We start from the raw sequence: 15,192 nt of genomic DNA, 5'->3' as shown, positions 1-15,192 counted from the left end.
CTAAATTCATTATTTTCTGGTTAAAGTTATAATGATGATTGCTTGATTCGTAACTTGTTGTGAGATCTGATTTGCTCTTTGTACACTTGTTAAATAAGTATTCATGTTATTCTCTGTGTCTTTATTACAAACATATGATTTTATGAATAATGTGGCTAATTGTTCATTATCAAGAAAGTTTCCTTTAGCTAATTGAACTTTACAAATCAGTGTAATTGTTTGTTTAGTTCAATGCTTAGTAGCAACATAGTATAATTAATTATGTCAAAGTAGTTAGTTATGTTATGTGGAATGCATCTAATTTAAATGAATTATCCTTGTAGGAATTTGTTAATTAGAATCAGGCCTTTGTAATTCTTAATGCTGTTAATAGATTAAATCTTGTGGACGTTCCTAGGATTGTCTGTTAATTAGGGATCTAGTCAACGGTCGTACCTTGGCTTACGAAAAGATAAGGAAAGGTGAGATCGTTAGGTCGTACCAATGACCATAACTGATTTATTTGTTTATACAAGTGTTATATTTACATCAATGATCAACTCATAGAATCAAGCATGATCCTAACCTTAACTGAAAAGTCCCCTCTTATATCTTCGCCTGGTAATTTTAATTGCTTTCTAGTTCATTTTAGTTTTTAATTATTTCTCTCTACTATTAAATATCCCCTCCAACTATTTTCTTTTTCTTTTAAAGAAATCGACTTAAATCCGTCTCTGTGGAATCGATCCTACTCCCACTTTTGCAAGTGTTGTATGAATTATTTTTTGTGGTTTCGACACCCATCATAAGCTCATAGGAATAACAAGATTTGGAAACCTATTAGGCTAAGCCCAAATTTTATGGTAGGCTGGGCTGATATAGTGAAAGTAGTGAAATTGGCCCATGAGCTTTAGAGCCTTGGTAACTATGCAACCCGAGACTTTCTTTAATGCCCAATCATTGACAGATTCTTCTGTCTTTCGATTTCTACGATGAAGAAAAATAGCAAAAATTTTGAAGAAGCAACGACAGGAGAGCTGGCAGAAGAAGAAGAAGAAAGATTTGCGTCACTAATCAGAAAATGTCCCAACATGAGAGTCCTCAATCAAATCCACTCCCACCCGCCCCTCCCTCCGTCGATGCTTTTGTTTGCACTTTCCAAATTTCTCTGCTTCGCTGCCTACCGCAATATTCAGTACGCGAAGGCGGTGCTTTCTCAAATTCCGTATCCAAGTATATTCTCCTACAATACGGTGATGAGGGGGGTTTTGTTGCAAAACCCATCTCCAGAACCCATTTTCTTGTTTAGGAGGTTGGTCCAGAAGAAGTTTTCGATATCAAACACCTTTACGTTGGCTTTTATGCTGAAGTGTTGTTCGTTATTGCCAGCGTTTGAAGATGGGAAACAAGTTCATAAGCACGTGATTGGATCTGGGTTGGGTGATAATTTGTTTGTTCGGGCCTCGTTGCTCAATTTTTATACGAATTGGGGAGGAAGGTGTTTGATGAAATGACTGAGAAGAATGTGGTGGCGTGGAGTGCGATGATTGGGGGTATCCGAAAGTTGGATGGTGAATGAGGCTTTTGGGTTGTTTAGGGAGATGCAAAAAGGTGGGGTAAACCCGGATGAGGTGACAATGATGAGTGTGATTTCTGCGTGTGCTATGACTGCGGCGTTAGATTTAGGGAAGTGGCTGCAAAAATACATTAATAAGAGAGGGATAAAATATGATCTTCAGGTGAATACGGCGCTTGTAAATATGTATGCTAAGTGTGGGTGCGTTGAGCGAAGGAAGTTTTTGAGGCCATGCCAGTTAAGGATGCCAAAGCTTGGAGCTCCATGATCATAGGATTTGCTATCCACGGCCTCACGAAAGAGGCATTGGAGACTTTTGCAAATATGGAAGAAGCTAAGGTAATGAAACTAGCAGTTCTGGTTTCTGAGTGAATCAGTGTGACGACCTGCATTTTCCCAATTCATCCTTAATGCTTGCGGTTCTTTTCCACTGTAACGCCCCAAAGATTATAATATATAATTGGGGGATTAATTGATAAATTTTTATGAAACTTAGTTAATTAGTACATAAATTATGGGCCATAATTAGAATATAATAAAACTTGAACGGGTTAAATTGGAGTCTCGTTATAATATTTGAGAGCAGATTATATTAATTAAGAAATTAGGAAGGACGTAATTGATATTTTGAGAAAAATTTAATTAAATAAATAAAATAATAATAATATTATTATATATATAATATATATTACTAAATAATATATATATGTAATAACATGTGTACATATATATATATGAATGAATTAAGGGGAGGAAAGGATTTGGGGGTGGGCCACCACCCACCGCCCGAACCCCTATATATATATATATATATATATATACACATGTGAGTTCAATTACTCACAATTTGATATTTATCAAATTGTGCAATTTCCATATCTGTTCGATAGTTCGCTGCAGAAGGTAAAGTTCTTATTTTAATTTTTATTAATTTATATAATTATATTATTATTTAGTTCGTTTATTAAATGTTGTTTATATTGAGCGATGTACTATTTAATCGGAATATTTTACGAGTTTGACTATTTAAAATAGTGTCGAATTAAATATCGAATTGGATATAAAAATGATATCATTGGTCAATTAGATTATTAAATTTATTAGATTTGAATATTATTATAGCTAATTTATATAATTTCATCAGAATTGTTAACCAAATACGCGATTATATGTATTATTGTTCAATTAAAGAGTATAATAGCGAGAAATTGATAGAAAATTCATAGAAATATTCTGAAAATTATATTTAATAAATGGTATGTTAATAAAGAGGAAAAACGAAGATTTGTATTTCGATAGAAATAGAATATTAAAGAATTATTAGAAATTGTACAAAATGATATTTAATATTATATTTAAAATAAATTACGATATTCTTGATATATTAATTGTGTGTGGTATAACTCATTATAGGATACGGGGGTAAAGTGAAAAGACCGAACCACTACCTATTGGATAGATAAAGGTGTTGTAAGGTCGAGGTAAGTAAATAATTAGTACTATCTATATATGTTCTCTTTATTTGTGGTATTACTATTATATGAATTTGTGGTTCATGCTGACATTGATTTATCTGAAAATATATGAGTGGTGAATGATTTGATTTGATTGATGATATTGTGTACGTGGAATGAGAAAATACGTTGAAATATTATGTTTGTTGTTTGATGTGTTGTGGATGTCTGAAAATGAGAATATGTTGATATATTATTTTACGTTACTAGTTGCTTACAAGAATGGTGATATGTGGAAATGAGGGAGTCATGGAAATTGAATGTAATTGTGGTGTGAACACCCCTTGATGTGTTGAAAAGCCTATAAGGCGAAATGATATGAAAAGAGCGATGCTGCGATATGAAAGAAATATGATATAAAAAGAGCGATGCTACGATATGAAAAAAAAAATATGTTATGAAAAGAGCGATGCTGCGATATGAAAGAGCTATGATGCGAAACGAGATTGATGAGCCGGTTGTCGAGGGAATTCACTTAAATTTATATAACGGTGAGATTGAGTTGACGGGAAAAACACGATATCACCTTCTGGTAAGCAAACTAGGAAAAAGGAAGTTTAATTGATTATTTTATTGTGAGATAGCTATGTGGTATACTACAATTGATTATGTTGGAATTAAATTGACTGTAATCCATGCATGTTGCCTACTTATCCTGTTTGGACTGTGTTTGATATACATATATAGATAGGGCTGGTTATTTACTTACTGAGTGGCAGGCTCATCTCTCTGCTAACATTTTCTTTCAGGAGTAAACTTTGAGGTGTCTGACTGTTGAAGAATAGTTCTACGCGCTATACTCAGGCAGGTTGAGCCAGTATGCTGTTTTCTTCTCTTTGTCAGTTAGAGTACAAAACACATTTTGTTGTATAGAGAGAAAGTAAGCATGAAGATTACTGATGATTGATTACTTGTGGTATTTGATGTGCATATATGATATTGTAGGTTGATTACGCTTGTTATGACGTTGGGGTTACATATTCATATGGATCAAATTATTATGTGCATTTACATTTATAAACACAGGGATTACTATAAGTATAACGTTTAGGGTAGATATAGCCCTTGTAGCGAAGGGGGTGCTACATCCACACTCCAACTCTCTCCTCTGAATACCTTGTAATACATCTTATGAATTTCATTTCAGGTTGAACCTAACCATGTGACACTTATCAGCGTGTTATCAGCATGTGCTCATGGTGGCCTAGTTGCTAAGGGGAAAAAGAATTGGTCCAGCATGCCTAAATCTAGGATTGAACCTTCTATGGAGCATTATGGTTGCATGGTCGATCTACTTTGTCGCGCAAATCAAACTGAAGAGGCTTATGAATTTGTTAAGAACATGCCAACTACCCCAAGTCCTACAATATGGCGTACCTTGCTTGTGAGTTGCAAGAAGAACAAGATGTTAGAGAAAGGTGAAATTGTAGCAGAGCAGCTTCTTTAGTTAGAGCTACTCAATGCAGAGAATTACATACTATTCTCAAGCTTGTATGCATCAGGATTGGATTGGGTGAAAATGAGCCGTGTTAGGAGGCAATGAAGGAGAGGGGTATCAAAGATGTACCAAGCCACAACTCCATTGAAATCAACGGTCATGTGCATGAGTTTGTAATGGTCTCACCCCAAAGCAAACGACATAAGAAAGGTTTTATGGGAAGTTTCAGAGAGAGTTCAAGGCATCGGACAAGAACCTTGGATCGCATCTGTATTGCTGAATGTGGGTGATGGAGAAAAACAAGATGCTCTTTGGGAATATAGTGAAAGATTGGCTATTGCTTATGGTCTTTCGAAGACTAAACCGCCTGTAACAATTAGAGTAGTAAAAAACCTTAAAGTCTGTGTAGACTGTCATGAAGTGACAAAGACTATAAGTAAATTGTATAATAGAGAAATCATTGTTAGGGACCGGTTTTGATTCCACAAGTTTGAGATGGAGTCTGCTTTTCCCGGGACTTTTGGTGAATTTTAGTGGCTGGACAACCCGGAGAATCTTGATTGCCAAGTGAATTGCGCATTTCCATGTCGTCACAAGTGTGAATTCGTCCATTTTTGCTCCCCCTTTCAACCACTCTATCACGACCCAAGCATTTGGCAAGGGACATATTTGGAATTTGATGAAAATAAAATCGGGGCGATAATGGAAAGGAGAAGAAGTGTGAACTGTTAGAATATGTGACCAAAAAGTCATACACCGATTCTTTTATGAATACCCATCGAAGTTGTTACATTGTTTTAGTATTTCTCATTCACGTTTTGCTTTCATTGTGGAGTGAAGTGATGGTAGCTTTATATTTGGTGGAATAGTGTAAATCCGGACCGAGCAATTAATAAGAATTCTACTCTCTTCTGCATTATATTCCTCTTGATTTATCTCTACATGTTTACGACAAATATAATCGCATCCGTCAATATGTGCTCTACCTCCGACACACTGAGACATGATACACTCTTATAAGTGGGTGATAGTTTTGAATTTATTAGCCTATTGATCAGGTACTATTTGGTTTGAAAGATTGCCCAAGCTTGCAAGAGTGTCGGTGTTTTTTTTTTATAATTTCTTTTAATAAAAAGAAAGGATATACGAATGTTGATTTCATTCTTTAATTGTCTGCTAATTTTAACTCACAAGAATTCATCTCCATGTTCAGTTCTCCTATATAGTTCTTGACAAAGTTTTTTTCCCCTTTTCAAATGAAACCATTTAAAAACAACAAGAATTGCATATAAGTACGATGCAGTCACCATGTAATTGGAATTGGGTCTACACCAGAATTTCCCTTTTGAGAGTTGGGAAAGAAAGGAGAAGCAAAGAAATTGTTTGAGATGATAACAAAGATAATTATATTAGAGAAAATGTTTTACAGTATTTATTTTTTCCAAGTAGATGTCTCCCTAAAATCCTCACCCTCTATTCCCTCTGTCACTCAAGAACTTTTCCTAAACTAATTAGCGGAGCAGGAGCAAAAGCACTTGCAATCTTTTCAAAGCATGGAGACATCTCAAACGAGGATCTCAACTTTGATAGGATTTCCATCTAAAATACCACCTACTTAAACCTGGATTTCAACAGACCATTTATACATTTCCTCGACTGGTACTGGGATCATCAGAGTTACCAATCCAGTGGCATCGTCATAGTTAAAATCAGTTTCGGTATTGTCCACGGTCAACTTCAGTGGCCGTTGAGAACAGTAAACCCCAAACCTCCCACATCCTCTAACCTTGAGGGTGATTGTTGCCACGGGCAATCTATCTCCACTTAAAGCCTCAGAACCACTGTTGTTATCCAGACACTCTAGGTTTTTCTGGATTTCCAACTGCTCCACAGCACCGGTAGAGTTGAACATGTCAAGCAAGCCAATGGATGCGAAGGAGATGGTTTCTGTAACATTCTGTGTTTGTAGAAGAAAGTCAGTCAATCACTTATAGTACAAGTCAATGTAATTTTATGCTAAAAGTATGTATGATTACTCATAAACAGCTCACCTTCACTGGGCAAAAGTGGAAGAGTTCATATTCAAGAACCTTCAATGTCACTGGCAATGAGACCCCTTTTGGTAGCCTAACAACCTCCCTTGACCTATGAGCATAGACTATAGTATCGCCAGTCCAATTTGGTCCAGCAATTTGAGCTATAGTATCCACATCTGTGGCTTGGACAGAGCCAGTAAGAGTGCCAGGGGAGGCATCATGAATGCGGGTCTTCTTAGCCACCTTGCACCACCCTGCACCCTGGCAGTTGAACACACCGACCACGCCAGAACACTTGTTCACATTCCAGATTTTAAGCAAGCTGTAGAACAGACATTGGAAATTTAATTCTATGACCAATGACTCAAGACAAAAAGGTGTTAGAGGTCAAGACGACGAGACAAACCTTATCCCATCTCTAGCTGGATCAACAAAGAGACAGTCCACTGTAGGTCGTCCGGGCAATTGTGCTCTAAGAATGGATCCATCAGGAAGGACCAACTTCTTCAAAAGCTCAAAGTTATGGTTACCAGGTTTGTCACTGAACAGTCAGCAAGAAAAATTTCGTGAGATCAAACTTAAACAGGCATAATAGAAAAAACCTTAAATTTGACTGAAATTACCTGACATAAATTGCACACCCGCCGACAGAGCGAGCTGCAGCATGATATTCAGCAGCTGGGTGCAGGCTCTATATAGAATAATGCAAGAGTCAAACCAGTAATTTGTATAAAACGAAAATTTTACTGTTAGTGAATTAAATATATAAGCACTCACATGGAACATGTCCCAATCAGGCTGCATAAATTCTCCCAAGAATACTGTATTGTACGCCACAGATGAAATGTGGATGGTATGGGAAGCGGGATCGCGTGGATAAAAATCATCAGAAGCTCTAACCACAGCAGTCTGCTTAGCACTATAGATCCCATCAGTATTGTGACACATGCAAGCAATGCAGCCATTATCGGGGAAGTTCCTACTGATGGAAGCTTCAAGGGCTTGGTGATAGCTACGAGTGAGGGAAACTCTACCACCATGGCCAGCACCAAGAGTCTCGATTATGTTCTGCACGTCAACCTTGACTCCATCTACTCCGCATGAAGCCAAATAGGCATGAAGCTCGTTGTAGAAATTGAAGACCTTCTTAGGGTTAACAAGGCCCAAGCCATGAACAGCAAGGCTATCCATAACAATGTCTGGTTGGTTGCCCAGAACACCAGGAGACTGAACAGGGTACGCCAAGGCAGTCTCGTAATGTTCCATACCAGGACCAGATGGATGCACTCCCCCCCAATAGCCAGCTAGAGCGTGCCACACATAGACGTACCTAGATATATATAATAACAAACAATACTCGTGCCATTACAACTCATATACCAATTGAAAACCACTCTTTAGCAGGAACGTTATAGATAAAGTTTCGAATAAACAACACACAAGCAAAAACAGCAATTGGTGAGCAGAAGGACCAAGTTCAATCTTACTTGACATTGTGCTGCTGCTTGGCTTTTTTCACAACAAGCTTCAGACCTGATTCGTGTTTGTCATCTTTTCCATTCTTTTGAAACTTTTCGTTCTCTTTTATTCCTGTAAGCCTGTTCGCAAACCTGCGCAAATAGGAGCGTTAACTTGAGATTTTAACAGCTAGATGAAATATGTGGAACATTGTACTGAAAGCTTAATGCTACTTGTAAGAACCAGATTCTATAAACAAAACAAGCTATTAACTAGCGTAGCTCTACTAAGACAAACTATCTGAATCACTTTATTCATCTTCTTAGGTACAAAAGAATCTGGAAGCAAGTAATCCATTCGAAATCTTATTTCCATCATTTTAACTGCCAAACAATCAGTAGGTTCTTTACTAGGTCAATTATATTGAAACAAGATGCAAGATTAGTTGTCTTACTGAGCTCCTTCTTGTACAACACAATTTGGGTCTTCCTTGACCTCACTCCCAATTTGTTGCCAGCCATCATCGATGATCAGAAAACGTGGAGGTGTACCTCCTTCGGACAAGCTGCAAGAAGAAATGGTTTAGCAACTTAATTCCAAATTTAGACCTTGATATCAAAAAACTACCAAATATACCTCTTAAGTCCTTCTTCAACACCCTCAGCTGTAACGTCTGTGTAAAAAGCATCCCATGTGCACCAGCCAAACCAATCAATGAATGAGGGCAGCTACACAGTTAAAAGTACATAAATATTAGCATGAGTCAACTTGCTTCGGTCCCAATACACAGTCAATTCTAAAAGTTCTCACAGCAACACGTTCTCACCTTCTTCTTCTCTCGGTGTTGAAATGTTTGCAAGTGTTTTTCAACAGCTCTGTTTCACACAGAAATGATTGTTGTACATCAAAAGAAGAATCAGAGAGTGCATAAATCCTACAACAAAAGCAATACTTACTTCACAGCCTGGTTGATCACTTCAAAAGGATTGGTCCCAGCATGCATGTAAACAAGGTAAAGCCCTTGATTGGTCTCAACAGCATTATCTCCTGTAACCAAATTACACCACCAAAAAAGTGCACAAGTCATTTCATCTATTTCTAACTCTTCTGCAATTTTTTTCCACTATGACCTTCTTTCCATGGATGAGAAATGCTCACCGCTCTCAAGGCATATCTCGAGCTCATTCTTCTCGTTTCCCTGAAGAACAGCACGGAACTGTCCTTCAAGGAGAGGCAGGAAAACAGTATAGATAGTCGGGCTATCTTCATGCTCACTTTCACTTGAGTCTTTACTCTCCACGAGCATGAACTGGGTCTCCAAAGGAATGTCCCTTCCGCAGGTTCCCATTCTTTGAGTCATCCACCAGAGTTTGAAGCGGAATAAGCACATGAAACGGACACCCCTTACCACAGAAAAACAAAAAAAATCAAACAATGTTCAAATTATAACTCAAACAATATCTCAATAGTTGTAAGAGGATGAATATAAGAGTTAAGGAACAAAGCTCAGAAACAGATGAGAATTTGAGAATTAATAGTCTAGTGCTCACTCTAAGACACCAACTGGGAAAACATGCAGACTTTTGCTATGTGAAGCTGTGGCTCCAATGAATGCACCCGCAACAAGGCCCACACCTGATCCCGGGGTAAGCACAATGTTATCGTGCACGCCTGAGAGTATAGTTTTTCCATGAACCACAAGGTTCCCGTCATTGACAGAGATCTTTGGAGTCACCGTCATCTTTGCACGTGCTAGGACTCTTGGAGATTTTACTGCATAACCAGAGACTTAATAAGCATACTTATCAGTGTCCCGCGAATTACATGAAAGAAGTTCAAGAGTTCATGAAGATAATCGAAGCAACAAAATTATATAAACCCGAGTCACAATTCAATCTATTAGATTTCTTCAACAGATTGAGTGATTGAATCTGGTCCTTATCATAATCAAGGATAGATAAACCCATAGAGTTGTGTTGGCAAGAAAGCAAAATCATTTATGAAAACTGTTTAGACAATATTCAGAATCAAAAAATAACCTATCCACCACCAATTTATTATGTGACAACAAGAAGGGGTATGAGTTGATTATCCTTATCCACCACCATACTTATTAGAATATACATATTTACACATATGGGAACTACAGATAATAATACATAGGATGAAATAAAGTAAGAACTCCAAAGCCAGGGAAAGTAGCATTTACCATGCTGCAGAAAAACTTTGAATCAAAATCAAGAACACAGGTTTAAATTTTGGAAAAGAGAGCAACTTTGGACCACTTCACCAAGATCCCAAGATTTACTATAGATCCATTTTTTCAGACAGTTTCATCACTCTTTGTCTTTTCACTGTCCCAATCCTCTTTTTACTACACTTTTTTCTCTAGGGAGACAAACATAAAGGAAATAAATTTTTAAAAGAAAAAACAAAAACAGTGCAACAGAAAATGAACCATCACGGCGGATGAATGACAAAGCTCAGAACAGAATCAGCAAGCCGGGAAAAATAGTTGTTTGGAAAACAAAAGAAAAGCTGAGAACTGAATGAAAAGAATCAGAAGTGAATACACTGAGAAGACATCTAAACAAAGTTAGGATGATAGCAGAAACTCTTTTATTGAAGAAGAAAACTCAAAAGGCATACTTATCTAAGAGCACTTCAAACCTATGAAGATCCTACTCGACCATCGCAAGAAAGGTCGAGAAGAGCAGGATTCAAATTAATATATATATATTTACTGGGAGGTTATTCTAATTTAGGAAATCTTGAGGATATATATATATATATATATATATATATATAACTTCAGCGTCGGGTACCGCCTAGAAGGCTTCACCTTTTTCTGCAGGAAAATCAGCGTGGCTTCAGAAGTTAAACTCGAAGGTATGAAAACAGAGAGTGACAGCACGACCACCGTAATTCACCGTAACTTTTAGTTTCCAACTAAAAGAAAAATAGGTAAAAATGAAAATCTCCAATAGGAAGTTTTCACGAATGCAACTCCGGATAATCACCTCCAGGGAGCTTCGAGTTCTTCGACGGATTCGAAGGTACAACACAAGCTTGACGTACAACCATATTCTTCCGCAAATGCAAACGCGGGATGAAACACCCGTACGTTGATAAAACAATTGCTCGACGTACAACCATTTTCTAAGAACTATTTCCACCAAAATTCCGATGAAAATTGTCAAGAAAGCTAAAAATTCACCGTAATTCACAAAAAACAAAAATCACAAAACCACCTTTTGGAATCAAAGAACATGTCAAAATAAAAAAAATCAACCAAAACTCCGAGCACTATCCCTCCGAATTTGGACATTCCTCTGCATGCAAACTTCAAACCTCCGTTTACACAATAATTCCACAACATCCTTCACACAATTATTCATACAGAATAAAATAACCCCTCAAAAACACCAGGAGTTTACCTTAGTATCCCCCGCAAGTAGCTTCAAGAAGCTCAATCCTCTGAAACGGAGAGCTGCTTATGTATGTATATGTATAAGTATATATTTTTATATATATAGAGAGAGAGAGAGAGAGAGATGGGTGGGGGGAGAAATGCGGTGATTCGAAGCTCAACAGAAGTGCAATCCGGAAAGGAACGCAACTTCACGTGACAGAGAAAGAAAGCGAGAAACCAAGCGATGAGCGGTATGTATGAGTTTGCAGAAGAGACCACCTGTGGCCTTATATAGTGAGCTCGTCTTTAAACATCAAGCAGGTTCTCCAGACAAGGCGATCAAGAAGAAGACACGTGGCCTGAAGCTGCTCGACATTTAATTTGTCCCTACAACGACAGTGTTCAGAGCCCCGAGTATGATTTTGACAAAAAGAGGAGATGGAAAGTAGTTTGCTGTTTTACTACAAAATCAAAAGCGCGCTTTTTCATTTTTCTCTTCGCATGAAAGGAAATGAAAATGCGACTATGACTAGAAGCACCGAATTTGGCTTTAATTGGAAATATGGGATTTTTCTTTTGCTTTTTTTCTGTTAGTTCACTTGTGGCGCCAAATCGTTGTATTTGGGGAATCGAATTTTTCTATTTTAAATTATATTTTATTTAATATATATCTAACGTGTATTATAATATTATTATGTATTTTATTTAATTTAAAAAATTTATCTTGATGACTAATATAATAAAAATTACAGTAAACATTGAAAGAGAAAAATCCAATCCCATCTTTTTGTAGTTGTTTTTTAGGAGATTTTAGTTAATTAATTATGAGAAAGATGAGTTTAATCATCAATTATTATGGTTTTATTATAAGGGTTGATTATTTCATACTCAATTCTTGAGGTCTAAGGCTGGTTTATTGGGATTTAAGCATATGTCATGATATGTATTTGTCTTTCAATTAATTAGAATTTTAAATTTTTATAGATTCATGATTTTATAGACTCATGATTATATTGATTGATAAAAAGATTTTATATATATAATTTTTATTTCAAAAAGAACGTGCGTCTGTCACATATTGGTCCGTAGAGTTGGGTATAATTGATTTATTTGATCCAATCGAATCAAAATAAAAAAAAAATTATTTGATTTTGATTTTGAATACCGATTAATCAAACTGAATTAAAAAATTTTAGTATATTATTCATATTATATAATATACATGTAAATATATTATATATATACATTATGATATAAGTATAACAAATATTACATATTTATTTTTTTGGAATAAATCTATATTTCTACATATTTATATGTATTTTCATAAATAATAAATATAAATACAATAAAAATAGGATATATTTTTTTAAAAAAAATCAATTTATTCAATAAAATCGATCCAAGCATTCCAATTCGGTATTCGATACACTATTTCAGCATATCGAATTTTGGGTTCACTTTGGTACAATATCATCAAATAATGAAAACTAGCGATAGTATCCCTCTAAAACTTCTCCATTTAATGAGACTCGTGTTCAGAACTTTTAATAAATTTCGAAAAAGATATTATTTTAGTCCGCTAAGTATGTTTAATTTTAATTTTAGTCCGATAACTATGTCCTTTTTTGTTTAGGTCCAGTAACTTACGAAATTCCTTACTTTTAGTCCTCCGACAGATTTTCGGACAATTTTACCCCTATGAGTACATATGGACTAAAACTGCCTTTCAAAAGTTGCATAGGGGTAAAATTGTCCGAAAATCTGCCAGAGGACTAAAAGTAAGCAATTTCTTAAATTACTGGAGCTAAACAAAAATGGACATAGTTATCGAACTAAAATTAAAATTAAGCATATTTAGCGAACTAAAATAATACTTTTCCCATAAATTTTCAACAATTGATTTAGTACAGCATAATCCCACCATGCTTAATTAGTTGACGACTCATCTCTTTACACGTGCACTTATGATCATATGTGTATATGTTATAAGTCGATTATGGGTATATGATTGAGTATTGATTGAAACTATATATTATAAATAAATAAACTAATGTTAAGTGAATACTCAAAATTGCATGATTGAGTTAATGGTCAATGATGTTACTCTAATTAATTTAATAGACTTCCCTTTCAATGTCATGTACACATTATGAAACAAAAATTATATAAATTTTGTAATATGATTATATTGATATCGACATTCATTGAAATTTCACATACATATACACATCATTTATATAAAATTTAATGGTCTATTTTTACGCACGTGACGTGTATATGTGAAATAAAATATAAAATGCAACAGGAATTACAAGAGAAAATTCAGTCCAGTTTATCTGTACGTATAAACACTCACGATCTTAAAGTATACCTTTGGCAAATAATATGTTAGTTACTCATATACCCTTTTTGTATACTTATTTCATCTGTTAATAATTAATTATATTAGTACTTTATATATATATGATCATAAAATTTTTTATGATCAAATTACCCTTATATATCTTCACACGTTAATGCATATAGTGAGTATATTTTCATTGCTATAAAGGCAATTTAGTCACAAAAAAATATTTAACCTATAATAAGTCGGCATTTAGGATAATTAATGATAAATATCAATTTTTATTCAGTGTTTTTTATTAATATCGACATATTTAGTGAATTTTAACTAACGAATAGATTTATTTATTTCACGGACTCAAATCTCGTATACGTATATAATGTTTCAATCACAAAAATTTTACGTGTAATTACATGAAATTTTAAAGGTGTGTAATTGTCGCTAAAAATAAACAAGCTCTAAAACCATGGTACACTTTTTTTTTTTTCTTTTATCAACTTATGAACTATTAAGTTTGCGCCACGTATATACTAATCATGGATTTAATAAATCATTTATTACAAATAATTGAGAAAGTGGGCCCTGAATTTGAAGACAATAAAAACATTCCTTAATTATGTCAACGTGTATATTTTCCACGTCAGATACTGCCTATCAGATCGTTCCGTGAAGCACTTCGCCACGTCATCTGTTACGATGATATAATATTAGGGGTTGGTGGAGCTCTGAGTCTTCTGACACTTTCTCTCTCTAGATCTAGACTGAGTAGTTCTTTCGTTGTTGTTTTCCACGTAAGCAACTCCGTGAATGTGGGTCCCATGGACGGTGGGTAGAAGCCAAAAACCTTTCCGGCATATATCGCGCTCACCACACGAGGTAAAAAATCTGGCCGACTTAGGTATGGGAATGCATACGTGGTCATCCCAACATAAATATAAAATATCATATATTTTTTAGTTATATAAAATAAAAAATTAATTACAATAATTTTTTTTAAAAATTTTCACAATTATAACTATTTTTTATTATTCAAAAAATTATAAATTATCATTTAGTATTAATAATTATTTAATAAATTCGCTACCGTGATAGTCCATTATAAGAGTGGTCTTTATTGTATAAATACCCACACCCGAGGTTTGGTTGAATTATACGTAGATTCCCTATGATTTGAAAAATTACATCTAACGTTCCTGAGGTGTGCTTCCATCTAACAAATAAGTCTATCCGTTATAAGAGGGGTCTTTATTGTATAAATACCCCACACCCGAGGTTTGGTTGAATTATACGTAGATTCCCTATGATTTGAAAAATTACATCTAACGTCCCTGAGGTGTGCTTCCCTATAACAAATAAGTCTATCCGTTAGCCAAAATTCAGCGAATTTGCTAATATTAACAAAAATATAAAAAAAAATCGATATATACCCCTA

At 35.2% G+C, this 15,192-nt stretch overlaps 2 protein-coding genes across 5 annotated transcripts; one reads left to right on the top strand and one right to left on the bottom strand.

Annotated features, from left to right (window-relative positions):
* LOC105162612 (pentatricopeptide repeat-containing protein At1g26900, mitochondrial-like) lies at window positions 1,020-5,177 on the top strand. 2 transcript variants are annotated; one of them, XM_020693738.1, is made up of 2 exons: window positions 1,020-1,894; window positions 4,217-5,177. In XM_020693738.1, exons 1-2 carry the CDS (start codon window positions 1,787-1,789, stop codon window positions 4,514-4,516), a joined length of 408 nt encoding a protein of 135 aa, XP_020549397.1. In that variant the 5' UTR covers window positions 1,020-1,786; the 3' UTR covers window positions 4,517-5,177. The 2 variants fall into 2 exon arrangements, 1 of the variants encoding a protein (XP_020549397.1); XR_002287073.1 differs by lacking the exon at window positions 1,020-1,894 and adding an exon at window positions 3,854-3,886.
* Window positions 5,890-11,676, bottom strand: LOC105162538 (probable galactinol--sucrose galactosyltransferase 2). Of its 3 annotated transcripts, none has more exons than XM_020693953.1 (13): window positions 11,439-11,676; window positions 9,552-9,789; window positions 9,160-9,404; window positions 8,958-9,048; window positions 8,828-8,876; window positions 8,638-8,729; window positions 8,456-8,566; window positions 8,031-8,153; window positions 7,321-7,873; window positions 7,167-7,234; window positions 6,950-7,084; window positions 6,559-6,865; window positions 5,890-6,464 (listed from the first exon to the last, which is right to left on the bottom strand). In XM_020693953.1, exons 2-13 carry the CDS (start codon window positions 9,740-9,742, stop codon window positions 6,123-6,125), a joined length of 2,307 nt encoding a protein of 768 aa, XP_020549612.1. In that variant the 5' UTR covers window positions 9,743-9,789; window positions 11,439-11,676; the 3' UTR covers window positions 5,890-6,122. The 3 variants fall into 3 exon arrangements, with proteins under 3 accessions (XP_020549612.1, XP_011078891.1, XP_020549611.1); XM_011080589.2 differs by having other exon boundaries at window positions 9,552-9,774; XM_020693952.1 differs by lacking the exon at window positions 11,439-11,676 and adding an exon at window positions 11,022-11,167 and having other exon boundaries at window positions 9,552-9,774.

Source organism: Sesamum indicum, linkage group LG5, assembly GCF_000512975.1.
Source record: "Sesamum indicum cultivar Zhongzhi No. 13 linkage group LG5, S_indicum_v1.0, whole genome shotgun sequence".
NCBI classification, from domain to species: Eukaryota; Viridiplantae; Streptophyta; class Magnoliopsida; order Lamiales; family Pedaliaceae; genus Sesamum; species Sesamum indicum.
The sequence above is the reverse complement of the archived record's forward strand: the minus strand, read 5'-3'. Positions and strand labels throughout refer to the sequence as shown.